This window comes from Delphinapterus leucas, chromosome 7, assembly GCF_059928025.1.
Source record: "Delphinapterus leucas isolate spDelLeu-1000000601 "Yukka" chromosome 7, BTC_Dleu_Yukka2, whole genome shotgun sequence".
Taxonomy (NCBI): Eukaryota; Metazoa; Chordata; class Mammalia; order Artiodactyla; family Monodontidae; genus Delphinapterus; species Delphinapterus leucas.
The window spans coordinates 2,872,254-2,893,158 of record NC_143135.1 but is presented as its reverse complement, the minus strand read 5'-3'; the positions used below and the strand labels follow the sequence as shown (position 1 = coordinate 2,893,158).

The window sequence follows — 20,905 nt, the reverse complement described above, 5'->3', positions numbered from 1 at the left end:
GAAGCCCCTGTAATCTGGCTCACCATGTTCTGGGAATGCATTTGGGTGTTTTTTACTTCCTTCTTTATGTTTCTTCGTAGTTTTAAAGACTTTCATGTCGAGCAGATATGTCTTTTGTAATGAAAAAAATTAGAGTAACCTGAATAACAAGTTGAAAGATGGTTTGCAGACAGTTCAAAAAAGTTCTCTTCCAAAGTCAGCATTCAGGGGACGGGCGTCCCCAGTCGCGGGGCCTGGGGGCTGGATGTGAAGACCTCCCTTTGCAATTAAACACCTGCCCCGGGCAACGCCCCGGAAAGCCACGCAAGCCTTCTGCAACACCTGTGAGCAGGTCAGGTTGCGGGCACTCAGGTGCCCTGGAAGGATGGGGAGCCAGCCGGCTGGGAAGGAGCTGTCGGCTGCCATGCAAAGGGAGTTATGGACCCCAGAACTCCGAGGTGCTTCTCCAAGACAGCAGGGCTAGAATCAGTCCAGCTGGGCGATGCAAACCCACCTGCCCTCCACTTCCTTCTTCCACAAGTGCCTTGTCATTAGAGGGGTGGCTTCTGTCTGAGAGCCCTGGAGGCCGGACAAAGAAGCAGGCTTCTGGCCGGGAGCCGCGCTGGGAGCCTCGGGCTGGTCACTCACCCTCTCTGGGCCCGGCTAACTCAGAGACCAGCGAGGGTGTCTGCGAGGGCTGCTGGAGGGGTGTGAAAAGATGGAGAGGACAGCGTTTGCTGGGTGAACGTGAGCCCTGACGGAGGATGATAATCCGGGGGTGGGGGGACGGCAGTGTGCGAGGTTCCTCGCTGAGCATCCTGCACGATGCCCTCCTGACGGTCACGCCAGAGCAGGTGGAGACAGCGGCTTGGATAACGCAGGTGCTTCCGCAGGACTTGCGTGAAAAAGAAACCCGCCACTAGAGGGCGGTGGATGGAGCCTGACGGGTGACGCGGTATAGCGGAGCAGGATGGGACAACTGGGCTGAAGGCCTCCAAGCTCCAAAGGCGCTGCCGGGGGCGGGGACCCCGGAGGTTGGCTAGCTCTGGTGCTGGATGCTCGGAATCCACGCAGGGGGTGTCAGGGGCTGGAATCATGGCAGAGAGCCGGCACCGAAGAAAGTGACCCCCACTGCCCCAACACGCACGGTCACCCTCCGTCTCAGGGCAGCCGTCCCAAGAGACAAGCGAGATGGCCACGACTGTCACGTGCATTCGATGAGGGAGTCAGACTCAGCGGGAGGCCAATCCAGCATGGAGTGGGGGGAAACATTAGCCTGGTTGAGGGGGGAGGGGAGAACAGGTAGGAAGGGGGGCGAGGGGAGGAAAGAAGAGCTGTCCAAGGTCTCCTCAAGGTCGTCGGGGCACGGAGCGCCCCCGTGAGGGGTCACTCAGCTGGACTTGGGCTGAACGCCATCCGTTGCCTCGTGTTCTGTGTTTCTGATGCTCCAGCACCAGGGGTCTTGCTGGCTGCTCCCCTGAAGGGGCTGCCCTGCCAGGAAGAGCTGATTCCCGGAGATGGAAGAGGACTCAGCCACGAGCACAGCTTCCAAATACAAACCACCGTGCAGAGTCCTCACCTGAGCCTTCCTCTCTGGGGCCCTCACACCCAGGGCCCCTCACCCCTGTCCTAAGCACCCAGGGCAGGTGCCAGACAACAGGGCGGCCCCCGTGCCCCAGGGCCACTGAGCTCACTCAGCCTGCTTGTCATGCCTCACCTGTTCCCTCCCTCGAAAACCACAGTAACGGCTCTGCGCGCACAACCCCCCGCCTTCCCTGCGTGGCCGTGCGTGGTGGGCTGTGCCCCTCTTCTTGGTGTCAGTAACAGACCATTCTCACTGGCAGGTACCTCCTGATGGGTTGGCCTCACCAGGCCTGAATAGTAGAAGAACCTACATTTAACAGAGGGGCTTAGGAGCAGATGCCTGGCATGTGGAAATACAGGGTCCTTGAGGACCCCCAGGGCTGCTCACGCCAACAGAGCTAGGACCCCCCCTTGGGAGTCGCTGGCGGAGCCTGAAACTCTCCCCTTTCACACTCTCAATGGGTCCACGTGTGACGATGGGCTTGGCCTTTTAAAGGTCACCACGGAGCTGACGGCCAAGTGCAGCTATGAGCGGAGACGAGCAGAGGGACAGAGCACTGCCCACACCTTGGGGACCCCCGTCCTGCCCCAGCCTGGTCACCGTGTGAACCATCTCGGGGAGATGTGAAGCACTGCCGGGCCTGCGCCACATGTGGGCACAGACGTGTGTGTGTGCGTGTGAGCACGTGTGGGTCTGTAATCTTTGTTCACATCAATTTGTCTCGCTGTCCCCACCCCCCGCCACGGGGACGTACGACCCACAGGACTGGGTGTTTCTGTTCACCGCTGGGTTCGGTGTCCAGGACGCTGAGCGGGCCTGGCGGGTGACATGTGTGCCAGTGGGTGGGCGTGGGCCTGCCGTGTGGCTGCAACGCCCGGGGCTTTGGCTGAGTGGCTCATGGTGGCCGCCTGGCACCCGAACACCACGAAGCGTGAGCAGTTATGGGCCTAGGCCCCAGGCCCAGTGGGGTCTCCAGCACTCATTTGCTTTGCTGAGTTAAAGGAGGCAGATCCCTGGAGCACGGCCCATTCCTGGGGGTGGGGCAGATGCCCCCCAATCGGCAAGGCCGCCAGTCGAGGTGGCCGGTGTTGGAGGCGTCCTGAGCCTCTGCCCCTGCCCTTCAGCTCTGCCCCCCACCCCCAGCCTCTCAGGCCCTTGCGGCCTCGCTCCCCGCATAACTGACCCTTCCATCCGCCGAGAGGCACGCGTGCCTCCTCTCAGGCTGAGCGGCATCCCCGCAGGGCCCACACCTCCCCTGGGAACGCGGTGGTTTCATAGGACGAATCTGAACCCAAACGAAGACAGCATCACAGAACTTGAGATCTGCCGAGCAGGAAACCTCGGGGACGCAGAGTCTTCACTCCACCCAAGCCCTTCTGCTCCGTTTCCACGTCTCTGGAAGGATGCAAGCTGTGCGACACTGAGACCCTCAGCGTTGAGACTCACATCCCTACTCCTTTGCCTCTTCCAGGCCCAGGGGGCACCTTCAGTGCCTGGGTGTGCGAGGGCAGGCCGTCCCCATCTGTCCAGGCTGGCAGTGCCCACTGGGAGCTCCACTGCCGGGACCACGGCCTCCAGCCTGATGCTCGGATGCCAAGTGACAACCCTGCTGGGGGAGGGGCAACTCCTCCCAGCACCTTCTTCAGTGAAGCCCTGGAGACCTGGAACTGGTCACTGGCGAGGTCCACGCTGGGCCCTCCGTCCCCCGTGTCACCTGAGCAGCTCACCCCCCGCCCCCCGCACGGAAGAAGCCAACAGTACCGACGCCATACACTGCCCAGCACCACTGTGGGCGACAAACAGAGCAACGCGGGCTCTGGGGTTGTGCGCAGCCCTGGCTGGGGAGCTGGGGGCCCAGGATGTGACACTCCAGGCAGAAGCAACCGCTTCAGCCAAGAGGCCAAAGCAGGAAGGCTGGACTTATCTGGAAAACATTGGGTCTTGCTAACATTCCATCCTCTCTATGGCCCGAAGGTGTGGGAGGCCCTGCTGATGCCCACTTTACAGATGAGCAAACAGAGGCCCAGCGGGCAGGCAGGCATCACTGCTCCTCCGAGGTCCCGCCCAGGGTGTAGGCTCGAGGGGCTCCTGTGAGCAGCTTCGCAGAAGTTCCCCCCTCCCCCAGCACAGCCCCGTCACACCACAGGAGGGAACTGGATGCTTCTCCAGGCCGCGGGGACGCTGATGAACCGGAACTGAGCATTAGAAAGGCCAGGCGGGGGAGGGGGTGGGGGTGGGGTGGGGGGCAGCCGGGTCCTCTGACCACAGTGGGCGGGTGCGTGACCCTGCTCAGATGGGCAGGTGCGTAAGGTGACGGCGGTGGAGGGAAACAGGCAGCCTGACAAGCAGCGAAACTCACTGCAACGTAAAGGCCGAGCGAGAGAAAGTCAGAGCCTCTTCCTTGACCTCCTGGACGGGCTCTCCCCTTGACCTCCTGTGCGGATATTCCCCCTCTGCTTTCCCAAACCCACTGTCCACCCTTCTCCACCCGGAGACCCTGACCTCCAGGCTTGCACCACTAGGCTCCGTGATTGGCCCGCTCTGGCGGGGCTCAGCCAATGGGAGGGCGGGAGGATGGAGAAGCCGTGGCACTTCTTCCCCGCATCCCTCCGCGACACGGCTCCCGCTGGGTGCCCTCCTCCTCGGCCCGCTGTCCCCGCTTCCGGGGACACAGTGTCTCCTCTCCTTGCCCTCGGTCCACTAAAGGCTCTTCATCAGAGCCACCAGGTGGATCTGTTTCTGCCACGACTACAGCCGACGTTCCCCCAACTCCACTGCTGCAGGTGGGATCTGGGAAGTGCGCCCTGTGCTGGGGCACCTGTGCGCAGAAAGCACCTGCATGCTCTATCGGGGCGCCCACGCCTCCCACGGAGGGGGCATTCACCCAGCACCCCAGCCCCGCCCGTCGGGAGAGCAGGTGAGGGGCGAGCCCCACGCACCTGGTGGATCTCGTGCCAGCCGTTCTCGTCCTTGCAGCTCACGGCCGCGTGCTCGTGCAGCAGCAGCTCGCAGCAGCAGGGGTCGCCCCCGACCACCGCAGTGTGATACAGCGGCGTGAGACCGTAGCTGTCCTTGTAATCCGGGGATGCTCCAAGCTCCAACAGGGTCTGAAAAAAACACCAACGTGTGGTCACTGGTCTCACACCCCCCTTCACAGGAGTGAATCGATCAAGAAGGAAGAGGAAGGTCACGCTCCCCCGGGCCAGGGTGACGGAGCCCTCGGTTCCCGAGCTTCTCCTGGCCTCCCGGAATTAAGGAGGCCCCAGTTTAGACGACGAGGTTTCTGGCCCTAAAGGAGCACTTGGTGCAAGGCGCGCACACGTGCTTACACATCCGGGAGACGGGGAGGCCTTCTGCACACGCGGCCCGCTGGGCACTACCTGCTTGAGCCCGGCTGGGCCCTGTGGACCAGCGACGAGGGGAAGGTGACATTTGCAGGAAAAAGGTGTGAACCTAAAAGTCCAGTGTAACCCATCTCCGTGCACGTCCTGCAGCTGGCGAAACGAGCAAGCATTGTCACTTATTCCGAGGAAGCCAGATGACGGGTGTGCAGCTTCTGTGCAGTTAAGAAGTCTGCTTTACAGAAAAGCACCATCTTGGGGGTCGTCACCCCACAGCTGTGGGTCCCCTCCCCTCCGCGCCAGGGCCCTGATAGAGCATGGGCTGGGGGCATGCGCCCTGTGCCCGCAGGCACAGAGCCAGGGCCAGTAGAGCATGCTCGAAGAACAGTGCGGGGAGGAAAACGGGGGTGAGGTCCGCCCTCCCCCCTCCGTCGGCATCAGCTTCCAGTGTCTGGGGGGGCTCTGGCAGCAGCGAGGCTGGCTCGGTGGCGGAGGGCTGGCTTTGCAGCGCCCTCCCGTGGAGGGAGGTGGGTTTGAGCTGAAAATACGAACCCTTTGGCGGAATCAGAAGGGGAAAGATAACTTTCTGTGAGCAGCAGATTCTATAATAAAAGCAACCACACCAAGGGCGGGGCGGCAGGAGGGCCAGACCACACTTCTGAGCTCTAGTCGGACACAATTTGGGGTCGCCGCAGGTGGCTGTCGTGGGATGGGGAGTGGGGCAGGGCCTACCCAGGGGATCAGAGGAGGGGGCGTCACCGTGTGAGACGGGCCCCGCCTGTACCTTCAGAGCCAGCAGGCTCCTGGCGCGGGCGGCTTTGTGCAGGGCCGTCATCCCGTCTTTGGCGCGGAAGTCCAGGTGGGCCCCGCCGTTTCGGAGAGCTTTGATCACCTCCACGGGGTCGTCCAGCTGCGCGGCTAAGGTCAGGGGAGTCTCTAGGGACCCAAACACATGCACGTCAGAACCGGCACTTGGGGCAAAGCTGCCAAGTCACATGACCCCGTTAACCAAGTTCAAACGTCCCAAAGTGAGCTTGACAAACTGACCCGCCAGGGCATCACGGCTCCCACCCACCTGCCGACCCCAAACGTCCGTGCACTTAGCATGGCTCTGGCAACCCTAGTGACAATGGCGGTGACTCTCGGGGTAACGGGCAAATCAAAACGGGGGCAGAGGCAGGGTTGCACATCATCGCCTTGTGGGCTCTGAATTTGAGAAGCTGCCCCGACTGCCTCTGCCCTCGGTACACAGAATCCCGCAGCCCCAGCCGACGCTGCCCTGTAGGAGGAGGGGTCAGTCAGGGCTGCAGCTAAAGACTGGAAAGGCAGATGCCCGCCTTTCTTCATTTCAACTTCACAGCATCTACGGGTATCTTGGTAGATGCCAGGGACTGAGCTGCAGGGAAACAAGTGAGCAAGACATAGGGTCGTGCCCTGCAGGGGTCTCCATCTGGGAGAGCAGAGAGACCCCAACAGTCATCATGATGGGACCGGACCAACGCAAGGAAGGACCAACATACAAAGTGGGGCAGAAGTTCAGGGGACCAAAGGCTGAAGCCCGCCTTTGCGGTGACGAGGGTCAGGAAGGGGCTCCCACACCCCGTGCAGGTGGACCAGTCTGCAGGTGGCCATGGCCGAGGATGTCAGTCTCTGTCAACAGACGTCTCTCCTCAGTGACCCTCACGTGCCCGTCATCGCCACCGCCAAGCAGAGTGCATGACTCTGATGTGGTTAATTTGAAAGGCTCTTACGTTACAGAAAAGTGCAAAGAGTAACACGACAACGTGCATGTTCCCGTGGCCCAAAACGCTAATAGTTAATAAGGAATCGTTCTGTCCTCAAGCACGTTTTGAGAGTAAAAGGACTGGGGCATCTTCCATGGGGTGGAATGCCCTTCTAGCCGCCTGTCACTGACACATCAGCACATCACCCTCCATCCCCAGAAAAGGCAACTTCATCACAAATCTAGATTGACGACTCCCATCTATTTTCAGTTACAACATTTATTTATCCATAAATGGGTATTGTTTGGAGGGCTCTTAAAATTCACCATTGGAATCCCTCTGTACCTTGATTTTTTGTGGTGAGTCTCGTGGGCTTATCCCGCTCCTTGAAACTCATCTGTAGCGTGTAGATGCGCCCTAGAGCATGTGTAAAGTGCAACTTATGCATTCTCTCCCGAGGGAAGTGGTATGATGGTCACGAATGCCACTGACACATCCCTGCTGCGGACCTACGAGAGGCACCTTCTCACGCGGGGGTTTTTGAAAATTAGGAGTTTTGGGACTTCCCCAGTAGTCCAGTGGTTAAGACTCTGCGCTCCCAATGCAGGGGGCCCGGATTCGACCCCTGGTCAGGAAACTAAGATCCCACATACCGCAACTAAGAGTTTGCATGCCGCAACTACTGAGCCCGCATGCTCTAGAACCCACACGCCACAACTGGAGAAGCCCACGTGCTGCAACGAAGACCCGGCGCAGCCTAAATAATAAAATTAATTAATAAAAAATAAAAATAAGTGTTTTCTGGGACAGCTAGGGGACGCTGGTGACAGTGGGAATGTGCCCTCATAGAAATCATGCGCAAGGCAAGGAGAGCGTGATGTGGTGAGGGGTGTTTGGGAATCCAGACCATCTGGGAAACGGGGGTAGAGATGTGGAAACGGGGCAGACGTGCAGAGAGAAGCACACTCAGAGAGAGACAGCAGCATCTGAGGGTCTGGGTTCCTTGCAGGGAAAAGACATCACAGGAGGGCGGTGGGCGAGGGGTGATCTGGGAAGGGCGTAAAGGACGGGGCTGTCGGGAGCTGCCAGCAACTACCCTCCAAAGCCAAGTCTCTTAGAGCAGCTCCCAGGTTTGCGCTGGCATTCGGGATGATGGCACCTAGGGCAAGGTCAACCTTCCAAACGATTCGGGCTTTTCTTTCTTATTTGGCTGTCTGCACGTGGCCAACGGAAAAGCTAGGCGGTCCAAAGGAGATTTTTTTTGTTGTTTATACGGCACTATTTTCATAGCTGACAGCGTCAAGGTCATTTTACAATGAGGACACTGTCTCAGAGGGAGGCACTGGCAAATGGTAAAATTCCAAATCACAGACCCCTGTGGCCCGGCTGCGCAGACAGCACCGGGCACGTAAGCAGGTGGAGAGAACTAGACACCCGTCGGTGGCTGTGCCGTCTCCTGTACGAGCTGGGACCTCCAGCCCATGGACGCCATCCAGGCACATCGAGTGGCACGTGGCAGCATCTCGAGGGTTCCAGAGACCCTCCTTGAATGACACTGCAGACCTGCCACGTTCACACCCGGCCACGACCCACGCTGGCGAGGTCAGGGGGGGCCCCAGATTAGACCTCACGTTCAGGAAGGTTCAGGAAGGGGGCGTCCATTGAGACCCCACATGGGCGGATGGGACCACCAAGAAGATGCTCGTCAGTCAGCTGCCATACTGCCCGTATAACCGGGTCACACGGGACCCCTCCTCCAATGCACTTGGGAGCGGCAGTTCCACGGCACCGTAGTGCTTTGGAATTTTTTCTGGTTTTGCATTTCGAAATTTTCTAAGTTAAAAAAAAATACACAGGAACCTCCGCAAATATAACCTCATCAGGGGACCGAGGTCTCTCATCTTTGGAGATGACTCTGAAGGCAGAACTGCCTCCAACCTAGAGACTGGCTGCTGGCATTGGCTCCGGGAATGACCAGGTCGTGCTTCGAAGGGGAGGTTTTCAGGTGGGCACGAGGAGGGAGGCGCCTACGAGCACGGCAACAGGGCGCCAGCTCCACGGCTTGCGGTCTGTCTGGGTGTCGGGGGAGACCCGGGCAGGAGACTGTGCAGGCACAGGACAGCCGCCGACCCCTGCAGCTGGGAGTGCGTACCAGCCTGGGTGCAGGGGTGCATCCGGGGGCCTCAGAAGGACCCGGGGACCAGAGCCTGGTGAGAAACTCCCGCAGAGCCGGCACAGCCCAGCTCTGCTCCCGAAAGGCTGGGTGGCTTCCAGCAGGTGTCCCAAACTCTCTGGGCCTGTTTCCACACCTATATGGTCAGGGTAAAAGCAGGACCTGCACTCCGTGGGGCTCTGTGAGGATCGAATGTCAACGTCTGATGCTGGAACAGTGCCCAGCCCACAGTCAGAGTCTGTCCAGGGGATTCAGCTAGAGATGGGCTTTATTTTCTTCATTACGTTTTTTTTCCTGTATTTTTAAAAGCCTTTATTATATTATAATCATAAAAGTGATTCTAAAATAAACTGTGAAGCCAATGCTTATTCTCCCCCTCCCCCTCCCCCTCCCCCTCCCCCTGGACAGGCACAGCCCCTCGTGACTGTCTTTCTTTTCTCAGCAAGAGATGGTCTTGGTGCCCCCAGGATGCAGACCAAGTGAAATATGCATTCACAGGTCTACTAAGTGCTCTGCCCTGTGCTGGGGATGGTGGCTGTCCCGGGGCAGGGGGAACCAGGCATATCTCCTCGAGCTATTATAAGACAGATGGATACACAGACAGGTAGATAGGTAGGTGGACGGGTGGGTGGGTAGATGTGAGGGAGGGAGAGAGAGGGAGGGAGGGAAGGAGGGAGGGATGGGTAAAGGAAGGGCAGATAGATGGATACACAGACAGAGATGCATACATGCACACAGACGGATAAAAATGAGTTGAACAAAGCAACACAAGATTAATATTTGATCTCAAGGTTGTCCGAGGGAGCACAAACAGTGCACTCAATTTATCTTTGTAAATAATTAACCCATTGCTGAATATAAGACCCATTACTGAATTATTCCTAATGGAGAGATTTCACCCACCCCATTCCCTGTACCCATTTGCCTCATGCAAAACGACACAGGTGGGAAAAGCCTGGCCTTGGGGCCGGAACCTTCAAGTTCGAGTCTGGGCTCAGCCGGTGACATTGACAGAAGCCTTGAACCCCACAGGGACCTCAGCCACACCTCAAAATTCCCAAGGACCCGCGAGAGGAAAGGCAGGATTCGGGGATTCCTTCCTCATTACCTAGAACAGCAGTTCTCAGACTTTGGCATGTGTGGGAATCACCCAAAGAGCTGGTTAATGCAAAGCACACTGGCTCCATTCCCAGAAACGCTTCCACAGGACTGGAGGGCTGAGAATCTGCATCTCTGAGAGTGACCCTGGAGGTCCAAGGGGTGCACTTTGCTAGAGGACAGCTTCACATACTTGACTGCACGGTGACATCACGTGCTCCCAACCCCCAGACACTAATTGAATCGGTGTGGTGCATGACCCAAGTATTAGGATGCGTACAACTTCCCAAAGTGGTTTTTAACGTGCAGCTGAGTTTGAGACCCTCTGCTCTAAACACCTGCTAATTCAAATGTGCTCCATGGGTAGCAGCACGTGGGCATGACCAGGAACTGGTTAGAAACACAAAATCTCTGGTCCCACTCCAGGTCTACACAATCAGAACGGACTTTTAACAAGATTGCCAGGTAACTCATAGACATCAAGTCTGAGATACAAGGACCCAGGGCACAGCTCTCCCACTTTATCACGTATGTGATCCATAAACAAGCAAACCAAGGAAAATGGTGCTATGTCCTCCATACGGATTTATCCCTTTATTTATAAGTCATACACGACCATGGGAAAAAGAACAGTCTTTTAAACAAGTGGTGCTGGGCCCACTGGATTTCCACATGCAAAGGAATGAAGTCAGAGCTCTACCTCACACCATATACAAAACTTATCAAAATGAATCACAGACCTAAATGTAAAAGCTAAAACTATAAAACTCATAGACGAGAACTCAGGATTAAATCCTTGTGACCTTGGGTTAGGCAATTTTTTTAGATATGACACCCAAAGAACAAACAACAAAAGAAAAAATAGATCCATTCGACGTTACCAAAATTAAAAACTTTTCCGCATCGAAGTACGCTATCAAGAAAGTGGAAAGACAACCCACAGACTGGGAGACAATACGTGCAAATCATATATCTGATAAGGAACCTGTACCCAGAATATCTAAAGAACTCTTACAACTCAACAAGAATAGACAAATACGGGCAATAATATCAAAATATGGGCAAAGGATCAAGTAGTCATTTCCCCAAAGATATACAAATGGCTAATAAGCACATGATAAGAATAACCAGCCAATATCACTGGTCATTAGGGAAATGCAAATAAAGCCACAATGAGATATGACTTTATACTCACTAAGGTGGTTATAATAAAAACAAAAAAGATAATAGTAAATGTTGATGAGGTTGTGGAGAAACTGGAACCCTCATCCACTGCTGGTGGGGTGTAAAATGGTGCAGCTTCTTTGGAAAACTATCTGGCAGCCCCTCAAAGGGTTGAACATGGAGCTACTATACGACCCAGCAATTCCCTGCCCCCTGCCAGGTATATACCCGGGAGACAGGAAAGCATACGTCCACACAATTTGTACAAGAATAATCACAGCAGCATTGTCACAACAGGCAAAAAGTGGAAACAACTCCAAGTGTCCATCAACTGATGAGCTGATAAACAAAAGGAGTAGATACAGTGGAATATTACCCGGCCGTCAAAAGGGACGAAGCGCCGGCACATGCCGCAACACGGATGAACCCTGAAAACATTACGTTGAGTGAAAGAAACGAGACACAAAAGGGCACATATTGTGTGATTCCATTTCTACAAAGTGTCCAGAACAGGCAAACCCAAAGAGACAGGAAGTAGATGAGTGGTTGCCAGGGGCTGGGGGGTGTGGGGAGTGGGAGGAAAAGGGGGGTCACTGCTAGTGGGTACTGGGGTTCTTTTTGATGTGATGAGAATGTTCTAAAATTAGACAGTGGTGATGGTGCACAACCCTGTGAATATGTTTTTAAAGACCACTGAATTGCACACTCTAAATGGGTGAATTTAATGATATGTTTCAACAAGGCCTTACAAAAATTGAATTTTAATCGTACGTCGATTATACCTTAATAAAATTTTTAAATAAAAAATACACGCCCTATGGCACTCATATATTAAATAAATTACAGAATACACATAGACAAAATGTTTTTAAATGGGGAGATAGATCGTTTGGTGTTTTCTGCTCTACCCCAGTGGATCATCTGTGCCTTCTTTGTAAGATGAAAGGACGGTGAAGGTGAGTCCAAAATGTCTTGTAGGTTAAGGCTCTCCGATCATCCCAGCTCACCGACTGACACCTGTCCACAGCAACCACACAACCTGCCTGGGCCACGTAAATGCTCACGTGACTGTGAGAACCAGGCGCTCCACTCCACCTCTGGCACTCGGGGTCACAGGGTGCACAGGAGGGGGTAACTCACTGCCCTGTTATCACAGACAATGGGGTGGGTGGGTGGCTGTGGGCTTGGGAGCCACCTACCAGGATGGACAGCACCTGTTTGGATACAACAGCACCTCTGGCATGGATCTGCATTCAGTGTTTCAGTGTTCATTATCTCGTTATGAGTGAATCATGCAAAAATCACAAAATCTTCCAGTATGCTAAAACAGGGATCCCTATCCACCAGAATATTTGATTAATAACCCACCCCCGACCATGAAAGAGAAGGAGATTTACAGTTATCTTCCTCTGAACAGTCATGGCTCTCGAGGGCGGACACTTTCCCGTGAAGAGCTCCCAGGCCAGCATGTGAGACTCATCCAAACGACCCACGGGCCTCTGAGGCCATTAAGCAGAGTGGATGGCGATGGTGGGTTTCCCCCAAACTGTCAGCACCCCCGAGCATTCCAGAGACTGGCTCCCATGTTGGTCCACAAGCCAGCGGAGCCATCCTTGCATTCCCACTACCTGCCACAAACGGAACAGTCCTGACCATCCATCCTCACGGTCTCCCTGACTCTGGCTTCGGTGCTCAGATGTGCTGCAGAGCAGACAGTCCCGAGTGGGTTCACGAGGCCGAGATTTGTGGTCAGAGACTGACAGGGAGAAACAGACACAAATCTCTTTTCTGTGAGGGGAATCTTTGACAATAGGGAACAAAAGCACGGAGGCAGGGTGAAGAGATTTTGGTGAAAAGAACAAGGGCCTCGTGTTCCAGATAAAAATCTCTGTTACCAAGAGGTGATCTGGCTAGTTTCATAAGAGTTATCAGATCTGGCCTTGTTGGACCCAGATGAGCAGAATTTCCAACAGCACCAGGAAAGCCGTGCATGCAGGTTCTCCGTTCCCCTGATAGAATTACGTCAGATAGAACTAGGCCTGTGAAGGTAGAATGCACATAGCAACTGCTTGGAGATCAAACAGTTTAAAAGTGGATGGTTCTTCAGACTTGAGATTGCCAAGGGGGAGGGGCTGCGGGGGCAGAAGTATCGGGAGTTTGGGATCAGCAGATGCAAGCTATCGATATTATATAGAGGACGGATAAACCACGAGGTCCTGCTGTAGAGCGCATGGAACAATATCCAATATCCTGTGATAAACCACCATGGAAAAGAACATGAAAAGGTACATACATACATACGTATATATACAGGTATGACTGAATCACTCTGCTGTACAGCAAAAATTAACACAACAGTGTAAGTCAACTCTACTTCAATACAATTTTTTTAAAAGTGGATGGTTCTTGCTCCCAGACAGGTGTCCTGGGCTTGTTGGTGTCGGCTGCGCGGACCATGAGGGGAATGGGACATGCGGTCCCATTTGTCCATCAGGTTGTGGAGAAGGCATGGGTGAGAAGTTGTGACTTTTGTCCTTCCAATAGCAAAATCAAGGAGGGCAGCTCTGAGAAGTGGTCTACGGCCTGTGATTTTCCTTCGTTTTTGTTTTTTTTTTTAAGCATTACCATTTTTTAAATTAACTTATTTATTTTTGGCTGTGTCGGGTCTTCATTGCTGCACTTGGGCTTTCTCTCGTTGCGGCGAGCGGGGGCTACTCTTCGTTGTGGTGCGCAGGCTTCTCACTGTGGTGGCTTCTCTTGTTGCGGAGCACGGGCTCTAGGCACGCAAGCTTCAGTAGTTGTGGCACGCGGGCTCAGTAGTTGTGGCTCGGGGGCTCTAGAGCGCAGGCTCAGTAGTTGTGGCACACGGGCTTAGCTGCTCCGTGGCATGTGGGATCTTCCCGGACCAGGGCTCGAACCCGTGTCCCTTGCGTTGGCAGGCGGATTCTTAACCACTGCACCACCAGGGAAGTCCCAGTGGCCTGTGATTTTCTTACAACTAAAGCCCTGGGCAAAAAAAACACACACACACACACAGACACACTGGTACTAATGTGGTTTGAAGCAGACACATGGGACCTATCAAACCAAGAATTTGGAAAGTATAGGACATTTTGAGCAAGTAAACATTCAAGGCTAGAACAATGAGATCCCACTACACACCTATTAGCGTGGATAGAATCCAAAACACTGACAAACCCAACTTCTGGCAAAGATGCAGAGCAACAACAGAGAACTCTCATCATTGCTGGGAGGAAGGCAAAAATGGTACAGCCACTTAGGAAGACAGTCTGGCAGTCTCTTTCTAAACTAAAAGATGTTTTACCGTATGATCCAACAACTGTACCCCTTGGTATTCACACAGCCGATCTGAAAACTTATGTCCACACCACAGCCTACACACAAGCGTTTGCAGCAGTTTTGTCCATATTCACCAAAAGCTGGAAGCAACCAAGAAGCCCTTCAATAGGTGAACAGATAAACAAAGCCAGGACATCCATACAGTGGATTATCTAGTGATTAAAAAGGAAAAGTGCTATCAAGTCATAAAAAAGATACAGCTAGGGGCTTCCCTGGTGGCGCAGTGGTTGAGAGCCCGCCTGCCGATGCAGGGGCCGCGGGTTCGTGCCCCGGTCTGGGAAGATCCCACGTGCCGCGGAGCGGCTGCGCCCGTGAGCCATGGCCGCTGCGCCTGCGCGTCCGGAGCCTGTGCTCCGCAACGGGAGAGGCCACAGCAGTGAGAGGCCCGCGTACCGCAAAAAAAAAAAAAAAAAGATACAGCTAAATCTTAAATGCATGTGGTTAAGTGAAAGAAGCCAGTCCGAAAAATCTACACACTGTATAATTCCAATGATATGATATTCTGGAAAACTTAAAACTATGGAGATGGTAAACAGATCAGTGGTTGCCAGGGGCTCCAGGGAGGGGCAGGATTGAATAGGTAAAAGGCACACAGGATTTTTTTTAAAAGTTGCAAAACTGTTCTGTATGACACTGTAATGGAACTCTACAGCACAAAGAGTGAAGCTTAGTGTATGCAAATTTTTAAAATAAAGCTCAGAAGTTCATTCAGGAGATGTGGGATCCCAGGACAGAATGCAGAATGTGACAAAAGAGTCTAATTGTATTAAAAACGTTAGAAACAACCCCACTGGAGGAGGTGGGGGAATAAAGTGCTGACCTATGTAACTGTGGGAATGAGCAGAGTCTGAAAGACAAAAGGCAAAAGAACTTCACGCAAGCACGGTTCTCTAGTTGATAAAGCTGCTTTCCACTGTGGGGTGCAGGTCAACAATCTAGAAACCACTAGACAGGTGCCCTGGAATTGAGCAATTAAATACACAGACGGCAGAAAGTGGAAGCCAGGCTTCTCACTGTCTGCGTGGGAGGTCACAGAAAAGCAAGGAGAGGAGAGAATGATCCCCCTGGTAATGGATTCGGATTGGGGAGGTCAGTATGAACTCATGTTTCGCTTAATACAGATGCAGGTGGTTACACATAGAAGCATTTATAGATTGGTACACACATGTATCTCCTTGTTCTTTCCTCTGAGAGAGCTCAGAAGGAACTACTCCCCAGTAGCAATGAGCACACCCAGCACCCAGATGTTGGTTTCTAAGACCACTCTTCCAGGGCACTTGGGAGGAACGGCAGATTCTAGGACTGGAGCAGGAAACATACAGAATGAGCCTGAAACACCTTCTGGTGCCAGGAAGCAAGACAGTGGTCAAATCACCATCGCCACCACCATCATCATCCATATGGATGGGTACGTGTCAAAAGGACACAGGTGGGACTTCCCTGGTGGTCCGGTGGGTAAGACTCCGTGCTCCCAATGCAGGGGGCCCAGGTTCGATCCCTGGTCGGGGAACTGGATCCCACATGCATGCCGCAACTAAGAAGTCCACATGCTGCAGTGAGGATCCCCCATGCTGCAACTAAGAGCTGGTGCAGCGAAAATAAATAAGTAAACAAATAATAAATAAATAATTTTTTTTTAAAAAAGAAGTAACACTTCTATTAAAAAAAAAAGACACAGTAGCCAAATGAAAGAGCTCCCAATGGCCGAAGCTGGAGCCATCTGAACAACAAAATATGTCAAGTAGCCCTGTATTATAACGCAAGGTATAAATTAAATATCCATGAGTCCACGCTGATAAAAATAACTACATAAATAAATGAATTCTTTCCTCTGCAGAAGAATTCCAAGTAATTTATGGAGCTACACTGCCGTCCAGGAGGTGGAACGGAACTGCTCATCTTTAAGTGTGGGCTGGGTTTAGTGACTTCCTTCCGAAGAGGACAGTCCATAAAGAGGGGAAAAGAGTTAACTACAGTGGGAAGCCTGAGAAGCACGTCTCAGCCAGGGGAGCAAGGTCCACACCACAGTGAGAGGTGTGCCCTCGATACGGCGCGATGAGAAGGGCATCTGCCCCTGCAGCCTTCTTCCCAAACCTACATATGACCCCCATCTAATCATGACCTAAACTTGAGACAAGCCTCAGCAGAGGGATGTGCTACAGAACACCGCACCAGCTCCCAAAACTGCCAAGGTCATCAAAAGCAAGGAAAGCCCTAGAAACTGTCACAGCCAAGAGGGGCCTACGGAGACGGGAGGGCTACCTGTCATGAGGGATCCTGGAACAGAAGACGGACCTTCAGTAACTACGAACGAAAGCATGGGCGTGAGTTAATTATAACACATCAATATTGGTTCATTAATCATAACGAACGTACGCTACTCACGTAAGACGGTGACGGGGAAAAATGAGTGTGGGGCATGGAGGGGGACACATCCTGTAAGTCTAAAACTGCTGTAAAGTAATCATTCAAAAGAGCTGTGAAAAAACGCACCCCAAGGTTCATGTTTCGGCTGACGATTTCATGTAAAAATGCTGCTGTTGGCTGTCCCCACGTGGCCCCCTGGGGACACCACCTACCTAAGGCTGTGTGTGCCTGTCATGGGTCACCTGACATCCCCCTCGCCCTCCGGCCGGCTCTGCCACCGTCCCCAAAGCCAAGGCTCACCCCCGGGGGCCCCGTCTCTGCCGCCACATCACCGCCCTTTTCCCTGCTACCTCAAGTTCTCAGTTAATGCGTTGCATCTTCCTGGACCACACGCACCTGTATGCGTCACCTATGATCCTTTCTGAAACATGGCAGATTACACATAAGAAAAAGTCGTCAATGATCGAATATGCTGTTTGGAGCTCTCACTTAAAAACAGGCCTCTCTGTACCAGAAACTGCACCCAACAAGCCAAATGCACCCAGACGTCTTCGGGGTCACTGGCTCGGCAGCCCTCAATCTAACTCCACTGGCACTGGGTACTCCGTGCGTCTTGGGCCCCCTGCAGACTGGTGCTTACGAGGTCCCAGGGCTGTGTCCCCGAGGTGCTATTCCTGGGGAATTTCACACAGGGACTCGCTCAGGGGCTACAATGAGACTGTAGGATCTGGACCAAAGGAGCGCCATCAGTAGAGAGCAATCCAGTGCCCGAGAAGCCTTCTAGTTGGGCCGTGCGGGAGCTGGTCAGGGGGCTCCCCGGGAGCCCGGCTGCGGGGGCGTGTGGCAGAAACAGGCACATCTCGGCCTGGATGACGAGCTGCTGCACTATTACCGCCTGGAAGCTGACGGAGTCACTGCATCTCGGAAACGAAGCCGCGACTCACCACAGGGGATCTGCAAGAACAGCCCCACCAACGCGTACTCAATTTCTGCTTCTCATCGACCTGCTTCAAGGGCTGAGAGACGTTTCTAGCTTTATTACAGCCCTGCCTCTGTTGTGCCTGTGGACTTCTTTCAAGTTTGGGAAGACAGTGCAAGACAGAAGCCCGAAGTTTTGCTCGAGTTGTTAGTTTTAGCTCCCTTTCAGGGCTCGAAACACCATCCATCTCGTCCCAGAGGTTCCAGCTGAAACAGGAGATGAGCCTGGCAGACAGTCTACTTCTTTCTGCTACTGGCATCGTTACCTGACCAAATTTCCATCAGAAAAGGTACTAGAAGGTCTGAATAACACAGCCTGCTTTGTTTTCATTGACAGGTCATTTCTCCAGGATTTAATTATCTTCTGTGCGTCCCTCAGTCCAGAAGTGATGCTTCGCCCCACTCGGGTTCCCGAGCTCAGCCCAGGGGCGCCTGAGAACCACGCAGCCCGAGTGCAGGGATGCAGCTCAGGCGTGAGCATCATGGCACTGCCTGCACTTAGGAAGGAAGCTGCTTTCAGCTCTCCGCTTGGGACGTGAAGTCTGGTTCTCAGCCAGATTCTGCCAATTACCAGGGGGCTTTTAAGAAAGTCACAGAACTCCGGGTGGAGCTGCTAGGACACAGGTACAGCCTGGGGCTGGCAGAGCCGCTGAGGACAGCAGGGCAGTGTCTGGAGTAAGGGGGATGGGGGCGGCTCTTCCCCCCTTGGGCTGGCCTGGCACTGCAGCAGGAGACTCCATCCAGGAGCTTGGCAACCACAGGCTCTCCAGTCCCGGACCCTCTGTGTCCGCCACGGCCTCGGCCACATCCCAGCAGCCACGGCACGGGAGAAGGGGGCCCGCAGCCGACCCCGCTTCCCTTCCACCCCGGGTGAAAGCCTGGAAAGCAAGGGCAAGCAAGCCGGCCTCTGCCCCCCAACCCCCGCCTCGAGGCAACCTGGCGCCCGGCCTCTGCTCTCAGAGCCCCCGCTCCTCCAGGGATGCTGGCCTCACAGAAGCCCTGCTTCGTGGGAGCCCGAGGACAGAGGGAGACAGGCCTACCACGCCCTGCGCACATCATCAGGCCCCAGGAGGTTCTTGTTTAACCTCGGCTCTCACTATGAAGTGCCCCCCATCACTTCTCAGGCGATGGGCCTAGGGTGCCAGCGTGTCCGGGACCAAGGGGCTTCCCAGACGGGGACCCTCAGTGTGAAAACCAGAGCTGTCCCTAGAAAACTGGGACAAGTTGGTCACACCGCCTATCACCTGGGGGCGGCCACCAAATCAACCCCGTTTTCCTCCCTCTGGGTCCACAGCCAGGAGAAAACAACATGTACTGAGTTTCCGTTGTGCCACTGACATGAGAGGCACGTTCTGGAGACCCCACCAAGCATGAGCCGCTCCACACGGGGACACTTCACATGCTCCTCACCCAATGCTCACACGTCCCCACCCCGCGGGGACCGCCACCCTGTGGAGCGGACAGACGCGAGAGGGAAGTCGTGTGCTTGTCCCCCAGACGTTAAGGCGCTGGCCTCTCGGTGGAGCCAGTGTTACATCCTCTCCTGGTATTTTCTCCGTTTGTAACTGGGTCACTATACGCCCTTGTCCAGGGAACTGCCCATGACTTAGATTGTTTCCAAGAATGTCCACCCCATTGTTCGCTTTTCTCATTTCACGTGTTGCCCTTGGTCCCCATTTTCCCAGGACAGTCTGCTTCTCAGCTGGGGATGTGAGTGAAAATTCTCTAGGTGTGGAGAGTGGAGCAGTGATGCCGGACGAGGCGCTGACCTGCAGCAGAATCTCAGGTCCACCCTCAGCTTCCGGTTCAGAACTTTCCGTATTCACTACCTCCTTTACCTTTTTTGCTTGTTGTAAGTATTCCTTTGTCTTAAAGAAAAAACCCACCATGTTTGATCACCGTCAATTTTGTCCACACAGAACCCCGCACGGAGGTTTATAGCAACTTTAAGCATAATCACCAAAATCTGGAAGCCGCCAAGATGCACCTCAGTAGGTGGATGGATAAATAAACCGTGGTCCATCCACACAATGGAATAATCTTTGGAACTAGAAAGAAATGTGGGAGGGAAAGACTGGGAGTGTGGGATTTGCAGACGTAAACTATTATATACAGGATGGCTAGACAACAAGGTCCTACTGTAGAGCACAGGGAACTATATCCAACCTCCTGGGATAAACCATAATGGAAAAGAATATAAAAATAGAAAGTCTCTGTGTATAACTGAATCACTTTGCTGTATAGCAGAGACTGGTTTAACACTGTAAATCAACTCTACTTCAATATAAAAAATGAGCTATCAAACCATGAAAATCAGGGAGGAAACAGAAGTGCATATTTGTAAGTGAAAGAAGGCAATCTGAAAAGGCCACACACTATGTGATTCCAACCATATGACATCCTGGAAAAAGCCAAACTATGGAGACAGTGAAAAGATCAGTGGCTGCCGGGGGTTAGTGGGAGGGAGGGATGAACAGGCAGAGCACGGAGGATTTTCAGGGCAGGAAAACTAGCCTGCATGATGGTGGATGTGTGTCCTCATACATTTGTCTAAACCCACGGAATGTACAGCACTGAGCGAACACTAATGTAAAAGTGGACTTGATTTCACTTTCTGACTTACTTCACTCTGTACGACAGTCTCTAGGTCAGAAAAACAAGTATCATATATTAACGCATATATGTGGCATCTAGAAAAACGGTACAGATGAACTGGTTTGCAGGGCAGAAATAGAGACACAGATGTAGAGAACAAACGTATGGACACCAAGGGGGGGAAGGAGGGGTGGGATGAGCTGGGAGATGGGGATGGACATATATACACTGATATGTATAAAACAGATAAATAATGAGAACCTGCTGTAGAGCACAGGGAGCTCTGCTTCACTTCGCTGTACAGTAGAAACTAACACAACACTGTAAAACAGCTATACCCCGACTGAAAACAAAAGTGGACTTGAGTTAATAATAATGTATCAATGTAGGGTCATCAGTGTAAAAATGGCCACACTGATGCAAGATGTCAGTAGCCGGGGAGCCTGGGGGTGGCTGGTTATACGGGACCCCCTACTCTTGCCATTCAATTTTCTGTAAACCTAAAACTACTCTAAAAAATGAAGTCTAATTTCAAAAATAT

At 53.5% G+C, this 20,905-nt stretch overlaps 1 protein-coding gene across 1 annotated transcript in view; it reads right to left on the bottom strand.

Annotated features, from left to right (window-relative positions):
• Positions 1-20,905, bottom strand: part of LOC111183624 (SH3 and multiple ankyrin repeat domains protein 2) — a 276,054-nt gene that overhangs the window by 140,781 nt on the left and 114,368 nt on the right. Inside the window, exons 7-8 of the mRNA XM_089914214.1 lie at positions 5,690-5,841; positions 4,504-4,671 (exon numbers count right to left, since the gene is read on the bottom strand). Coding sequence (XP_089770340.1) covers positions 4,504-4,671; positions 5,690-5,841 — 320 coding nt within the window. The remainder of the gene's footprint in view (positions 1-4,503; positions 4,672-5,689; positions 5,842-20,905) is intronic.